Source organism: Oncorhynchus clarkii, chromosome 5 (genome assembly GCF_045791955.1).
Source record: "Oncorhynchus clarkii lewisi isolate Uvic-CL-2024 chromosome 5, UVic_Ocla_1.0, whole genome shotgun sequence".
Lineage (NCBI taxonomy): Eukaryota > Metazoa > Chordata > Actinopteri > Salmoniformes > Salmonidae > Oncorhynchus > Oncorhynchus clarkii.
In genome coordinates this window covers 79,585,425-79,601,098 of record NC_092151.1, presented here as the reverse complement: position 1 = coordinate 79,601,098, position 15,674 = coordinate 79,585,425, and the positions used below count along the sequence as shown (strand labels likewise).

At 40.9% G+C, this 15,674-nt stretch overlaps 1 protein-coding gene across 5 annotated transcripts in view; it reads right to left on the bottom strand.

Annotated features, from left to right (window-relative positions):
- Positions 1 to 15,674, bottom strand: part of LOC139409418 (exocyst complex component 2-like) — a 96,231-nt gene that overhangs the window by 35,527 nt on the left and 45,030 nt on the right. For all 5 annotated transcript variants that reach the window (XM_071154556.1, XM_071154558.1, XM_071154557.1 and 2 more), the window contains 3 exons: positions 14,449 to 14,530; positions 13,671 to 13,773; positions 12,172 to 12,290 (listed from right to left, as the gene is read on the bottom strand). In XM_071154556.1, the coding sequence (XP_071010657.1) occupies positions 12,172 to 12,290; positions 13,671 to 13,773; positions 14,449 to 14,530 (304 nt within the window). The remainder of the gene's footprint in view (positions 1 to 12,171; positions 12,291 to 13,670; positions 13,774 to 14,448; positions 14,531 to 15,674) is intronic.

Sequence of the window (15,674 nt, the reverse complement as noted above, 5' to 3'; positions counted from 1 at the left end):
AAAGAGAGAGAGAGAGTGAGAGAGAACCCACAGGATCAAATACTTGAGAGATTAAATCAACCGTTTTCATAATAACTCCACATTCCTCAATAATCTCAGCAGGCTTTCACACCAAACAATCCCCTCCTCCTTTCTTTATTTGTCTTCTGATCCATCTCTCCCCTTGCCGGCGATGCAGAGAATGCCCCGTTGTTTCAGAGTGATGAGCGAGAGAGGAGGAGGAGAAGGGAGCAAAGGGGAGCTGAAGAGAGGGCAGTGGGTTTGTACAAGGCAGAGGTGAATTCAGTTTAGCTGGGCAGAGTGATGTCTGTTGGATCTGGGACAGATTACGCTGGCCTGATCAGGCCACTTACTGCGCTCCAGTCTCCACTAGATGGGGAAAGAGAGCTACAGTGCTGCTCTCCACGAGATGGGACATTACTAGTTACCACAGCCACAAAGTCAGAAAGCCCGCCAACTCAATCAATCAGATGAGGCAGTGTATGCTGGCTCAGAAAGCCCGCCTACCTGACCAATCAGATGAGGGAGAGTGACGTTGCGTATTCCGGATTGCGGAAAAGGCTTCATTTTCGCCTAAGAGTCGAGTTCAAGTTTGAGGACCAAATAGAAAAATACACTATATGACCATTAGTATGTGGACACATGTTCATCGAATATCTCATTCCAAAATCCTGTGCACTAATATGGAGTTGGTCCTCCCTTTGCTGCTATAACAGCCTCCACTCTTCTGGGAAGGCTTTTCACTAGAAGTTGGAACATTGCTGCAGGGACTTGCTTCCATTGACACTTTTCGGGTTACTATATGACTCCATATGTGTTATTTCATAGTTTTGATGTCTTCACTATTATTCTACAATGTAGGAAATAGTACAAATAAAGAAAAACCCTTGAATGAGTATTTGTGTCCAAACTTATGACTGGTACTGTGTGTGTGTATATATATATATATATATATATATATATATATATATATACACAGTGCCTTGCGAAAGTATTCGAACCCCTTGAACTTTGCGACCTTTTGCCACATTTCAGGCTTCAAACATAAAGATATTAAACTGATTTTTTTTGTGAAGAATCAACAACAAGTGGGACACAATTATGAAGTGGAACGACATTTATTGGATATTTCAAACTTTTTTAACAAATCAAAAACTGAAAAATTGGGCGTGCAAAATTATTCAGCCCCCTTATGTTAATACTTTGTAGCGCCACCTTTTGCTGCGATTACAGCTGTAAGTCGCTTGGGGTATGTCTCTATCAGTTTTGCACATCGAGAGACTGACATTTTTTCCCATTCCTCCTTGCAAAACAGCTCGAGCTCAGTGAGGTTGGATGGAGAGCATTTGTGAACAGCAGTTTTCAGTTCTTTCCACAGATTCTCGATTGGATTCAGGTCTGGACTTTGACTTGGCCATTCTAACACCTGGATATGTTTATTTTTAAACCATTCCATTGTAGATTTTGCTTTATGTTTTGGATCATTGTCTTGTTGGAAGACAAATCTCCGTCCCAGTCTCAGGTCTTTTGCAGACTCCATCAGGTTTTCTTCCAGAATGGTCCTGTATTTGGCTCCATCCATCTTCCCATCAATTGTAACCATCTTCCCTGTCCCTGCTGAAGAAAAGCAGGCCCAAACCATGATGCTGCCACCACCATGTTTGACAGTGGGGATGGTGTGTTCAGCTGTGTTGCTTTTACGCCAAACATAACGTTTTGCATTGTTGCCAAAAAGTTCAATTTTGGTTTCATCTGACCAGAGCACCTTCTTCCACATGTTTGGTGTGTCTCCCAGGTGGCTTGTGGCAAACTTTAAACAACACTTTTTATGGATATCTTTAAGAAATGGCTTTCTTCTTGCCACTCTTCCATAAAGGCCAGATTTGTGCAATATACGACTGATTGTTGTCCTATGGACAGAGTCTCCCACCTCAGCTGTAGATCTCTGCAGTTCATCCAGAGTGATCATGGGCCTCTTGGCTGCATCTCTGATCAGTCTTCTCCTTGTATGAGCTGAAAGTTTAGAGGGACGGCCAGGTCTTGGTAGATTTGCAGTGGTCTGATACTCCTTCCATTTCAATATTATCGCTTGCACAGTGCTCCTTGGGATGTTTAAAGCTTGGGGAATCTTTTTGTATCCAAATCCGGCTTTAAACTTCTTCACAACAGTATCTCGGACCTGCCTGGTGTGTTCCTTGTTCTTCATGATGCTCTCTGCGCTTTTAACGGACCTCTGAGACTATCACAGTGCAGGTGCATTTATACAGAGACTTGATTACACACAGGTGGATTGTATTTATCATCATTAGTCATTTAGGTCAACATTGGATCATTCAGAGATCCTCACTGAACTTCTGGAGAGAGTTTGCTGCACTGAAAGTAAAGGGGCTGAATAATTTTGCACGGCCAATTCTTCAGTTTTTGATTTGTTAAAAAAGTTTGAAATATCCAATAAATGTCATTCCACTTCATGATTGTGTCCCACTTGTTGTTGATTCTTCACAAAAAAAATACAGTTTTATATCTTTATGTTTGAAGCCTGAAATGTGGCAAAAGGTCGCAAAGTTCAAGGGGGCCGAATACTTTCGCAAGGCACTGTATATACACACACACACTACCGTTCAAAAGTTTGGGGTCACTTAGAAATGTCCTCGTTTTTGAAAGAAAAGCAATTTTTTTTGTCCATTAAAATAACATTAATTTGATCAGAAATACAGCGTAGACATTGTTAATGTTGTAAATTACTATTGTAGCTGGAAACGGCTGATTTTAATGGAACATCTACATAGGCGTACAGAGGCCAATTATCAGCAACCATCTCTCCTGTGATCTAATGGCACGTTGTGTTAGCTAATTCAAGTTTATCATTTTAAAAGGCTAATTGATCATTAGAAAACCCTTTTGCAATTATTTTAGCACAGCTGAAAACTGTTGTTCTGATTAAAGAAGCTATAAAACTGACCTTTAAACTAGTTGAGTATCTGGAGCATCAAAGTTTATTTGTTACGTGCGCCGAATACAACAGGTGTAGGTAGACCTTACAGTGGAATGCTTACTTACAGGCTCTAACCAACAGTGTAAAAAAAGGTATTAGGTGAACAATATAAGTAACGAAATAAAAACAACAGTAAAAATACAGTGAAAAATAACAGTAGCGAGGTCTCTCAGCATTTGTGGGTTCGATGACAGGCTCAAAATGTCCAGAAACAAAAGTACTTTCTTCTGAAACTCGTCAGTCTATTCTTGTTCTGAGAAATGAAAGCTATTCCTTGCGAGAAATTGCCCAGAAACTGAAGATCCCATACAACGCTGTGTACTACTCCCTTCACAGATCAGAGAAAACTGGCTCTAAACAGAATAGAAAGAGGAGTGGGAGGCCCCGGTGCACAACTGAGCAAGAGGACAAGTACATTAGAGTGTCTAGTTTGAGAAGCAGATGCCTCACAAGTCCTCAACTGGCAGCTTCATTATATAGTACCCACAAAACACCAGCCTCAACGTCAACAGTGAAGAGGCCACCCCGGGAAGCTGGCCTTTTAGGCAGAGTTCCTCTGTCCAGTGTCTGTGTTCTTTAACCCATCTTAGTCTTTTTTATTGGCCAGTCTGAGATATGTTTTTTCTTTGCAACTTTGCCTAGAAGGCCAGCATCCCGGAGTCACCTAATGTACTTGTCTACTTGCTCAGTTGTGCACCGGGGCCTCCCACTCCTCTTTCTATACTGGTTAGAGCCAGTTTGCGCTGTTCTGTGAAGGGAGTAGACAAAATGAAAGTCAGGGTAAAGTACTGATAGAAACAACACCACTAGAACGCCTACAGATCCTTTACTGTAAATGCAGTAAGAAAAAGAGCTGACTTATTTCCAAAACATGACACACTCGCTCTGTTGTGGTCAGTGAGCTTGGTGAATCCCCCAGATTGAAGGGCTGCAGGCTGACTGTGCACAAGCACTAACCAAACCCTTCCATCTACAAATGTTAGTAAACTACAAGGTGAGTCAGATAAACCAGGAAAGAGACCATAAGCACCCTTCAGAGAAGCACACAATCTTTCATACACACACATTTATACACACATACAGGGCCTTCAGAAAGTATTCACCCTGTACTTTTGCACATTTTGTTGTGTTACAGCCGAATTTAAAATGGATTACATTTAGATTTTGTGTCAATGATCTACACAAAATACCCCATAACGTCAAAGTGGAATTATGTTTTTTAGAAATGAATTAATAAAAAATGAAAAGCTAAAATGTCTTCAGTCAATAAGTATTCAACACTTGTTATGGCAAGCCTAAATTAGTTCAGGAGTAAAAATGTGCTTAACAAGTCACAGAATAAGTTGCATGGACTCTGTGTGCAATAGTAGTGTTTAACCTGTTTTAAATTACTACCCCATCTCTGTACTCCACACAAACAATTAGCTATAAGGTCTCTCTGTCGAGCAGTGAATTTCAAGTACAAATTCAACCTCAAAGACCAGGGAGGTTTTCCAATGTTTCGCAAAGAAGGAGACCTACTGGTAGATGGCATTGAATATCCCTTAGAGCATGGTGAAGTTATTAATTACACTTTGGATGGTGTATCAATACACCCAGTCACTACAAAGATACAGGTGGACTCAGTTGCCGGAGAGGAAGGAAACCGCTCAGGGATTTCACCATGAGGCCAATGGTAACTTTAGAACAGTAACAGAGTTTAATGGCTGTCAGAGGAGATAACTGAGGATGGACTAAACAACATTGTAGTTACTCCACAATAGTAACATAACACACTCTTCATATTTTCAAGCATGGTGGTGGCTGTATTATGGTATGGGTACGCTTGTCATCGGCAAGGACTAGGGAGTTTTGACTTAAATCGGCTTGAAAATCTATGGAAAGACTTGAAAATAGCTGTCTAGCAATGATGAACAACCAACTTGCATTTTTACTCTTCAGTCATTTAGCACAGCATTTGCCAAACTCGGTCCTGGGGCCACCCTGGGTGTACGTTTTAGTTTTCGTCCTAGTACTACACCGCTGATTCAAATACCCAGCGCATAACTGATTTAGCAGACGCTCTTATGCAGAGCAATTAAGGTTAAGTACCTTGCTCAAGGGCACATCAACAGATTTTTCATCTAGTCTGCTCGGGAATTTTCTTCCACTTTGGCATTACATAATATTTTGTGTAGATCGTTGACAAAAGATGACAAATCCATTTTAATCCCAATTTGTAATACAACAACATCTGGAAAAAGGTGGAGAGAGGTGATTACTTTCTGAAGGCACTGTATGTTTGGAAGTACATATTTAAGCATGCACACAACCCACACGCACAAAGACGCAAAGCAATGGGCACACAGACAGAGATTCTGCACATATGGAGTCTCTCTCTCTCTCTCTCTCTCTCTCTCTCTCTCTCTCTCTCTCTCTCTCTCTCTCTCTCTCTCTCTCTCTCTCTCTCTCTCTCTCTCTCTCTCTCTCTCTCTCTCTCTCTCTCTCTCTCTCTCTCTCTCTCTCTCTCTCTCTCTCTCTCTCTCTCTCTCTCTCTCTCTCTCTCTCTCTCTCTCTCTCTCTCTCTCTCTCTCTCTCTCTCTCTCTTAGAAAGAGGGATCAGAGCTGTTGCTGTTGATACAGGTGTTGGGTGAACCCTTTCCCATGGTGTCCAGTGTGTGGGTGTGCCTACTTATATAATGAATATGAGTTTGGGGGGGCTAAAATGACGAAACATTAAAGCTTTAAACCTCTCACTAAAAGCCTCACTCATACATAAATTATACTTAAACCCCAAATGGTTCTCCAGTACATTATTAAGAAAGGCTCATCTGTTGTTCAAAAACTACATTTTTGCCTTTATACAGATTACAACTTCTCTCTAATTGAACATTTAATTTTGTTTTAATGATCGCCCTTTCTTGAACAAGCCATACAAATCTGGTTACAATTTTACCCTCCAGAAAAGATAGAACAAATACTACAACAAATGTTATGGTTAAACTCAAATATACTCATTAATAAAAACACATTCCGTATGGAACATTTTTATAATATTTATTAACAATATAATGAATATAAACGGTGGACTTTTCACATATGCAGCTATCGAAAATATATGAGAATGTCTGCTCAAAAGAAACTTAGAACCAACTGATTGTAGCATTACCACAAAAATGGAGGCAAGTAGAAAAGGGAGAAGGTAAGGAACTGCCATATACAGTGGGGCAAAAAAGTATTTAGTCAGCCACCAACTGTGCAAGTTCTCCCACTTAAAAAGATGAGAGAGGCCTGTAATTTTCATCATAGGTACACTTCAACTATGACAGACAAAATGAGAAAAAAAATCCAGAAAATCACATTGTAGGATTTTTTATTTATTTATTTGCAAATTATGGTGGAAAACAAGTATTTGATCACCTACAAACAAGCAAGATTTCTGGCTCTCACAGACCTGTAAACTTCTTCTTTCAGAGGCTCCTCTGTCCTCCACTCATTACCTGTATTAATGGCACCTGTTTGAACTTGTTATCAGTATAAAAGACACCTGTCCACAACCTCAAACAGTCACACTCCAAACTCCACTATGGCCAAGACCAAAGATCTGTCAAAGGACACCAGAAACAAAATTGTAGACCTGCACCAGGCTGGGAAGACTGAATCTGCAATAGGTAAGCAGCTTGGTTTGAAGAAATCAACTGTGGGAGCAATTATTAGGAAATGGAAGACATACAAGACCACTGATAATCTCCCTCGATCTGGGGCTCCACGCAAGATCTCACCCCGTGGGGTCAAAATGATCACAAGAACAGTAAGCAAAAATCCCAGAACCACACGGGGGGACCTAGTGAATGACCTGCAGAGAGCTGGGACCAAAGTAACAAAGCCTACCATCAGTAATACACTACGCCGCCAGGGACTCAAATCCTGCAGTGCCAGACGTGTCCCCCTGCTTAAACCAGTACATGTCCAGGCCCATCTGAAGTTTGCTAGAGAGCATTTGGATGATCCAGAAGAAGATTGGGAGGATGTCATATGGTCAGATGCAACCAAAATATAACTTTTTGGTAAAAACTCAACTGGTCATGTTTGGAGGACAAAGAATGCTGAGTTGCATCCAAAGAACACCATACCTACTGTGAAGCATGGGGGTGGAAACATCATGCTTTGGGACTGTTTTTCTGCAAAGGGACCAGGACGACTGATCCGTGTAAAGGAAAGAATGAATGGGGCCATGTATCGTGAGATTTTGAGTGAAAACCTCCTTCCATCAGCAAGGGCATTGAAGATGAAACGTGGCTGGGTCTTCCAGCATGACAATGATCCCAAACACACCGCCCGGGCAATGAAGGAGTGGCTTCGTAAGAAGCATTTCAAGGTCCTGAAGTGGCCTAGCCAGTCTCCAGATCTCAACCCCAAAGAAAATCTTTGGAGGGAGTTGAAAGTCCGTGTTGCCCAGCAACAGCCCCAAAACATCACTGCTCTACAGGAGATCTGCATGGAGGAATGGGCCAAAATACCAGCAACAGTGTGTGAAAACCTTGTGAAGACTTTTGACCTCGGTCATTGCCAACAAAGGGTATATAACAAAGTATTGAGATAAACTTCTGTTATTGACCAAATACTTATTTTCCACCATAATTTGCAAATAAATTCATTAAAAATCCTACAATGTCATTTTCTGGATTTTTTTTTCTCTCATTTTGTCTGTCATAGTTGAAGTGTACCTATGATGAAAATTAGGCCTCTCATCTTTTTAAGTGGGAGAACTTGCACAATTGGTGGCTGACTAAATACTTTTTTGCCCCACTGTATTAAAGATACAAATTGGCTGAAAGGAACTGGCATAAATAGAAAAATATACCAGTTTCATTTGAGGACAAAAATGTTGATACAGTTTCTGCGCCGTACAGGTTGCAAAATAAATGGGAAGAGAATTTTGATGTACCAATTCCATGGCACATGGTTTATGAACTAGTACAAAAAACAACACTTGATTCAACACTGAGTTTTTACATTTAAATGATTATACAAAATTCATGTCACCAACAGAATGCTATATATACGGGGCATACAACAATCTCAGCACTGTAGATTTTGCTGCTATTTATTCTGGTATTGGCCATATGTAGCATGTTTCTGGTCACAGGTTCGGGAATGGTTAAAAAATTACAACATTCACTTAAAATGAACTCTACAAATAGCAGTGTTGAGCGATTCTATATGATTAGAAAGGTTCAAAATGTACGTAAAACATCACAAAATTGAAAAATATATGGCACATGGAAACAAAACGATGATGGTCTATAGTGATAGGTGGGATGGGCTGAGAGTGGCTGAGGGTTGAGATTAAAGAGCTGAGGTCTATGGTGATAGGTGGGATGGGCTGAGAGTGGCTGAGGGTTGAGATTAAAGAGCTGAGGTCTATGGTGATAGGTGGGATGGGCTGAGAGTGGCTGAGGGTTGAGATTAAAGAGCTGAGGTCTATGGTGATAGGTGGGATGGGCTGTGAGTGGCTGAGGGGCGGGATTAAAGAGCTGAGGTCTATGGTGATAGGTGGGATGGGCTGAGAGTGGCTGAGGGTTGAGATTAAAGAGCTGAGGTCTATGGTGATAGGTGGATGGGCTGTGAGTGGCTGAGGGGCGGGATTAAAGAGCTGAGGTCTATGGTGATAGGTGGGATGGGCTGAGAGTGGCTGAGGGTTGAGATTAAAGAGCTGAGGTCTATGGTGATAGGTGGATGGGCTGTGAGTGGCTGAGGGGCGGGATTAAAGAGCTCATGTTTGGTCATGTATTATTGTTATGCGTTTGCTTTATATAAAAGTATGCAATATGTGTACGTAAAATGTATTTGTAAAATGTAGCAGAAAAGCTGTAAAAACCAAACAAGATGTGTCCTCTGAAGAAGGGGGGTGGTGGATGGGTTAATAAAAATAAAAAACATATATATATATTTTTTAAAGCTGATAAATTAATTTGTAGCCAAATTGTTCGGGGCTGCCCTGCTGCTGAGGAGAGAGAGAAAGTGAAAGAGGAGCCTTGACCTAGGCTACTGTTGATTGCGAAGATGGAGGCCTTTTTCATTGAAGTAAAACAAAAGTTAGAGAGTATGCCTATAGCGAAACGCCCTACAAGGCAGGGCTCCAGACTGCAACCTTTTAGTTGCCTTTTGTGACCCTTTGACTTTGCTGTGCGAGTTAAAAAATATGTATTGGTCGCGTCGGTGTTGGCTGCACAATTATTCACCTCACTAAAAACTTCCTATGTTGGTCAAACATTAAAGTAGGCTACATTATCCTCATGATTCCTGTAATGAAAGTGTCTGCCGGCCCCTGTACCTGTTTTGCTGGGTCCTGTTTTTGTGTCGAGCGAGCCACTCTCCCTTTCCCGGGGTGAAAAAATGCTCTGGGAGAAAGAAAGTTTTCTGATTGTATAACATTTTAAAATCGTATTGCTGGGAAAACACAGTTATCTTGTTGTCACAGATGGAGAGAGGATGTTCTCAGCTTTCTGTAGGTATTTCTCAACTCTCAATTATAAGTTCCACAGCAACTATTTTACAAGGATATTTCATATGGATTTGAGGTACGGAGTGAGAGAATTGCGCATTGGCCATTGCGATTGTATAGGTCTCATTGTCAGGTCAGTACAGGTGCATCAAAGCTGGAACTGAGAGACTGAAAAACAGCTTCTATCTCAAGGTCATCAGACTGTTAAATAGACATCACTAACACATTAGAGGCCACTTTAATAAATGGAACACTAGTCACTTTAATAAACTTTACATATCTTGCATTACTCATCTCATATGTATATACTGTATTCTATACTATTCTACTGTATCTTAGTCTATGCCGCTCTGACATTGGTCGTCCATATATTTATATATTCTTAATTCCTTTCTTTAGATTTGTGTGTATTGGGTATATGTTGTGAAATTTTTAGATATTACTTGTTAGATATTACTGCACTGTCGGAGATAGAAACACAAGCATTTCACTACATCTACTAAACATCTACTAAACACGTGTATGTGACCAATAAAATTTGATTTGATTTGACTGCCAGCGCTGCACTGATCGCTGCTGTGCTTACAAACCAACTAACCACACATCAACATGTGATTAATTAGTTTCAACCAAGGGAAAATACAGCTAATTCACGTTTTAGGATCATTTTCTGAGCTAATTATAACACCCTAGAATGGGCTTCGGAACCGTCACGTTCTAGACCGGAACATTCCGGAGCATTCCGCTACCCCAGGAATGAAAGAGGAAAATTACATCAGTTACTGTAGACACAACCAATCAATCACAGAGTTAATAGGCCTGCCCTGCCAGGTGTGACTCTGACAATAGGGTGTGTGTGTGTGTGATGATGGATGTCAGAAGTGAGAGTGGAGCTGGTGGAGGAAAGGTTTGAGAGATACTGGCCGCGGGTGGGAGGGGTTGTTTTTGGGAAGCACTGGTTTCGGGGGCTGGGGTTGGATGGTGAGGGTGAGGGAAGCAGGGATGTGGTCTACAGGTGTAAATGGCTGCCAGGTATATGTAGAGTGGCTGAGCTCACAAGACAAGACAGGGGGCCAGGAGACAGCTGCTGCTGCATAGTGTGTGTCTGTGTGTGCTTTTGATATTCAATGTTTTCTTTAAATAATTCCCTAAATGAAACTGAGTGACTGGTGTCATCCATGTACTTACATACAGTAGGCCTATATACTCTGAGCCCTCACTAAATTCACACATCTGACTTCCTGACTCTGTGTAGACTAACAGCTGACTGACAGGTGTCCATGTCTGTTGTGATGTGTAACTAACTCCATCCCAGATATGAGAGAAGCAGCTCCGTGTGAGCGGAGTGGTAGAGCCCCCATATTCATCACCCTGAGCCCCGGAAACCACTGTTCCCCTTATCATTAGCCCTGTTTATACTCGGACTCCACTGCGTACGGCAGTCACCACCCACGCAGTGTTCTGTGTATGTGTGTGTCTGGGCTTGTGAATATGAGCATAGTACGTGTGAGCGTCTGTCTATGAGCATACTGTGTGTAAACAGTGAGCTCCAAAAGTATTGGGACAGTGACATTTTGTTGTTGTTTTGGCTCTGTACTACATACAACACCTTGCATTTGAAATGATAGAATGACTATGAGGTTAAAGTTCAGACTGTCAGCTTTGACGGTATTTTCATCCATATCTGGTAAACCGTTTAGAAATTAAAGCACTTTATGTTCATAGTTCCCCCTATTTTAGGGAACCAAAAGTATTAGGACAAATTCCCTTATATGTGTATTAAAGTAGTCAAAAGTTTAGTATTTGGTCCCATATTCATAGCATGCAATGACTACATCAAGCTTGTTGGATGTATTTGCTTTGGTTGTGTTTCCGATTATTTTATGCCCAATAGAAATGAATGGTAAATAATGTCTTGTGGAGAACTCTTTTGGGTTCCATGTAGAACCCTCTGTGGTAAGGGTTTTACATGGAACCCAAAAGGGTTCTTCAAAGGGTAATCCTATGGGGACAGCCGAAGATCCCATTTAGGTCCTAGATTGCACCTTTCTAAGAGTGTAGTCCTGAATGAATCATGAATAATGAGTGAGAAAGTTACAGATGCAAAAATATCATACCCCAAGACATGTTAACCTCTCTTTATTGTAATGGTGAGAGGTTAGCATGTGTGTTTTGAGTGTGTGTGTGTGTGTGTGTGTGTGTGTGTGTGTGTGTGTGTGTGTGTGTGTTCATGCGTTGCTGTACTATTCTTCCTGAGAGGATGGTTTCACATCCACATTTTCCTGCTGGCTGATTTAACAGAGAAACAGCTTAATTGGGGTTAATTGTTCCAATCCATCTGTGCGGCCGCACGCGGTGTGTCTCGGGCCCTGAAACCCAAGTCCAACACCAAGAGTCCCCCTCTTTCATCTGTTTCATACGCTCATGAAAAAATAAACACACTGACTCTGTCAGAATGAGAGATGGAAAAGGGGAGAGAGGGACGTGGAGAAAAAGAGCAAGAGAGGAAAGGGGGAGTGTGTCGGGATATGGCAAAGAGAATGCAAGAATTCTCTTAGTCAACCTAACCAGTCTGACTGAAATGGGGAAATAAGGGCTTTTCTTTCTGTATTGCGTGTGTGTGTGACTATGTGTGTGTGTGTGTGTGTGTGTGTGTGTGTGTGTGTGTGTGTGTGTGTCTGTAACTCACCTCTCTGGTCATTGATAAACTCCTCCTTGCAGTTCTGCATCAGTCCGAGGATCCACTTGTGCTGGGCGTAGATACACTGCCAGGCAGGGTCCCCTGGTGCATGCAGGTCAGACAGATACCTGGAAGGAACACACACAGGTAAGAATTAGAATGTGGGCACAGCACTTCACAGGTGATGTTGTCAATGCTGACACACTCAGGTAAGAAATGGATTTAAAACAAACACTTCAACATGACACTTCAGATTTAAGTCTAAACCCAGCAACCTCCATCTCCTGTAGCCTTTGCCTTAACCTCATCTCCAAAACATCCCCAAACCCTCATCCCCGCCCCAACTCATCCCCCAAACCCTCCCAAACTCATCCCCAAAACCCTCATCCCCTCCCAAACTCATCCCCAAAACCCTCATCCTCTCCCAAACTCATCCCCAAAACCCTCATCCCCTCCCCAACTCATCCCCTCCCCAACTCATCCCCAAAACCCTCATCCCCTCCCCAACTCATCCCCAAAACCCGCATCCCCTCCCCAACTCATCCCCAAAACCCTCATCCCCTACCCACAGTCCTCTTCCCCACTACATTCCCTGTACATCACTCAGTACTGTGTGGGATAATCTCAAATGAGTGAGATACTCTCTACTCTCTCATTGTGGGCTGACACCATCACATAACAGGCAGACCCGACCAGACTAGAATCATTTGTTCCTCATTACAAGGGAACCTCCAGCCCCCAAACCCCTACAAGACACAACAAGCCAACTATTTGGATTCAAACATTATTCTTTTCCTTTCAAATAGTTTTTAGCATTCGATTAAGTCAGCCTGGATTTCCAGATGGGCACGGTTTGCCCATTTGGGACTATTCTGTTGGTTCCATTTTTAAATCAGGCAATTTCTATCAAGAGCAACTAAAATATTTGAAGGGAAACAAATACTGTATGAAACTATTTGAAACCATGTCTGACTTTACTCCACCACAACCCCCACCAGAGACCCCCTAGGTTCCCCCTAATGGGTGTAAGGTAAACAGGAGGTTTGGCATGGTGGATGTTTAAAGCCAGCTAGCTCTAATGTAATGTAGCAGGATGAAAGATGGCTGCTGTGATCGTGAGCTGCTCTCTCTGGTTCTGACGGGTCGTTCTGAGTAATAATAAACTATCACAGACCACAACTATGAGGATGGAGGGAGAGGAGGGAGAGGAGTAGAAGAGAACGAGGGAGCAGTAGAAGGGGGAAGAGAGAAAGATGGAGAGCGGAAAAGAGGAAAAAGGAGAGCGAGGGAGAGGGAAATAGAGTAATAAGGAGAGAAAGAGCGACAGACAGATGGTATTTAAGGAGAGACAGGGAAGTAAGAGAGAAAGCGAAAGAGCAAGCAAGGCTTTGTAGACAGGTATACAACGAGAGATAAACATATAGAAAGGGAGAGAGGCAGTGAGAATGGGGAGAATGTAACACACCGTCTTCCTGGCTACAGTACATATACATGAAGTTTACTGACACCTGATGTATCTCTTCTGGTCATGCAAGGTAGATGGCGTCTCCAGTAGTTTGTCCAGTAGCAGACTCCTCAGAGCCCCGATCCTAGTCTCCACCTCGGCATACACTATAGACAGACACACAGGAGGAGAGGATCACACTTACTCGGTTGCAGTACAGTATATGACCCACTGGCTCCAGGTCATCTACAAGTCTCTGCTAGGTAAAGCCCAGCCTTATCTCAGCTCACTGGTCACCATAGCAGCACCCACCCACCAAAGCCAATTCCTCCTTTGGCCGCCTTTCCTTCCAGTTCTCTGCTGCCAATGACTGGAACAAACTGCAAAAATCACTGAAGCTGGAGACTCATATCTCCCTCACTAGCTTTAAGCACAGATCACAGATCACTGCTCCTGTAAATAGCCCATCCAACTACCTCATCTCCATACTGTATTTATTTAATTATCTTGCACCTTTGCACCTCAGTATCTCTACTTGCACATTCATCTTCTGCACATCTACCATTCCAGTGTTTAATTGCTATATTGGAACTACTTTGCCACTATGGCCTATTTATTGCCTTACCTCCCTTATCTTTCCTCATTTGTACATAGACCTTTTCTACTGTATTATTGACTGTATGTTTGTTTATTCCATGTGTAACTGTGTTGTTGTTTGTGTCGAACTGCTTCGCTTTATCTTGGCCAGGTCGCAATTGCAAATGAGAACTTGTTCTCAACTAGCCTACCTGGTTAAATAAAGGTTAAAAAAAAAATTCACCGATCTCTTCACTTTATCCTACCTTTTTTAAAGACGGGGACCTCAGTGTTCCCAAACAGAGACTTGGCTTTCTCATAGTCGTTGATCACCACATCATAATCTCCCTGAGAGAGAACACAACAACATAATACTTTATGATTATAACATGTAGAGAACACAACAACATAATACTTTATGATTATAACATGTAGAGAACACAACAACATAATACTTTATGATTATAACATGTAGAGAACACAACAACATAATACTTTATGATTATAACATGTAGAGAACACAACAACATAATACTTTATGATTATAACATGTAGAGAACACAACAACATAATACTTTATGATTATAACATGTAGAGAGAACACAACAACATAATACTTTATGAATATAACATGTAGAGAACACAACAACATAATACTTTATGATTATAACATGTAGAGAACACAACAACATAATACTTTATGATTATAACATGTAGAGAACACAACAACATAATACTTTATGATTATAACATGTAGAGAGAACACAACAACATAATACTTTATGATTATAACATGTAGAGAACACAACAACATAATACTTTATGATTATAACATGTAGAGAACACAACAACATAAGACTTTATGATTATAACATGTAGAGAGAACACAACAACATAATACTTTATGATTATAACATGTAGAGAGAACACAACAACATAATAGTTTATGATTATAACATGTAGAGAACACAACAACATAATACTTTATGATTATAACATGTAGAGAACAACAACATAATACTTTATGAATATAACATGTAGAGAACACAACAACATAATACTTTATGATTATAACATGTAGAGAACACAACAACATAATACTTTATGATTATAACATGTAGAGAGAACACAACAACATAATACTTTATGAATATAACATGTAGAGAACACAACAACATAATACTTTATGATTATAACATGTAGAGAACAACAACATAATACTTTATGATTATAACATGTAGAGAACACAACAACATAATACTTTATGATTATAACATGTAGAGAACACAACAACATAATACTTTATGATTATAACATGTAGAGAACACAACAACATAATACTTTATGATTATAACATGTAGAGAACACAACAACATAATACTTTATGATTATAACATGTAGAGAACACAACAACATAATACTTTATGATTATAACATGTAGAGAGAACACAACAACATAATACTTTATGATTATAACATGTAGAGAGAACAC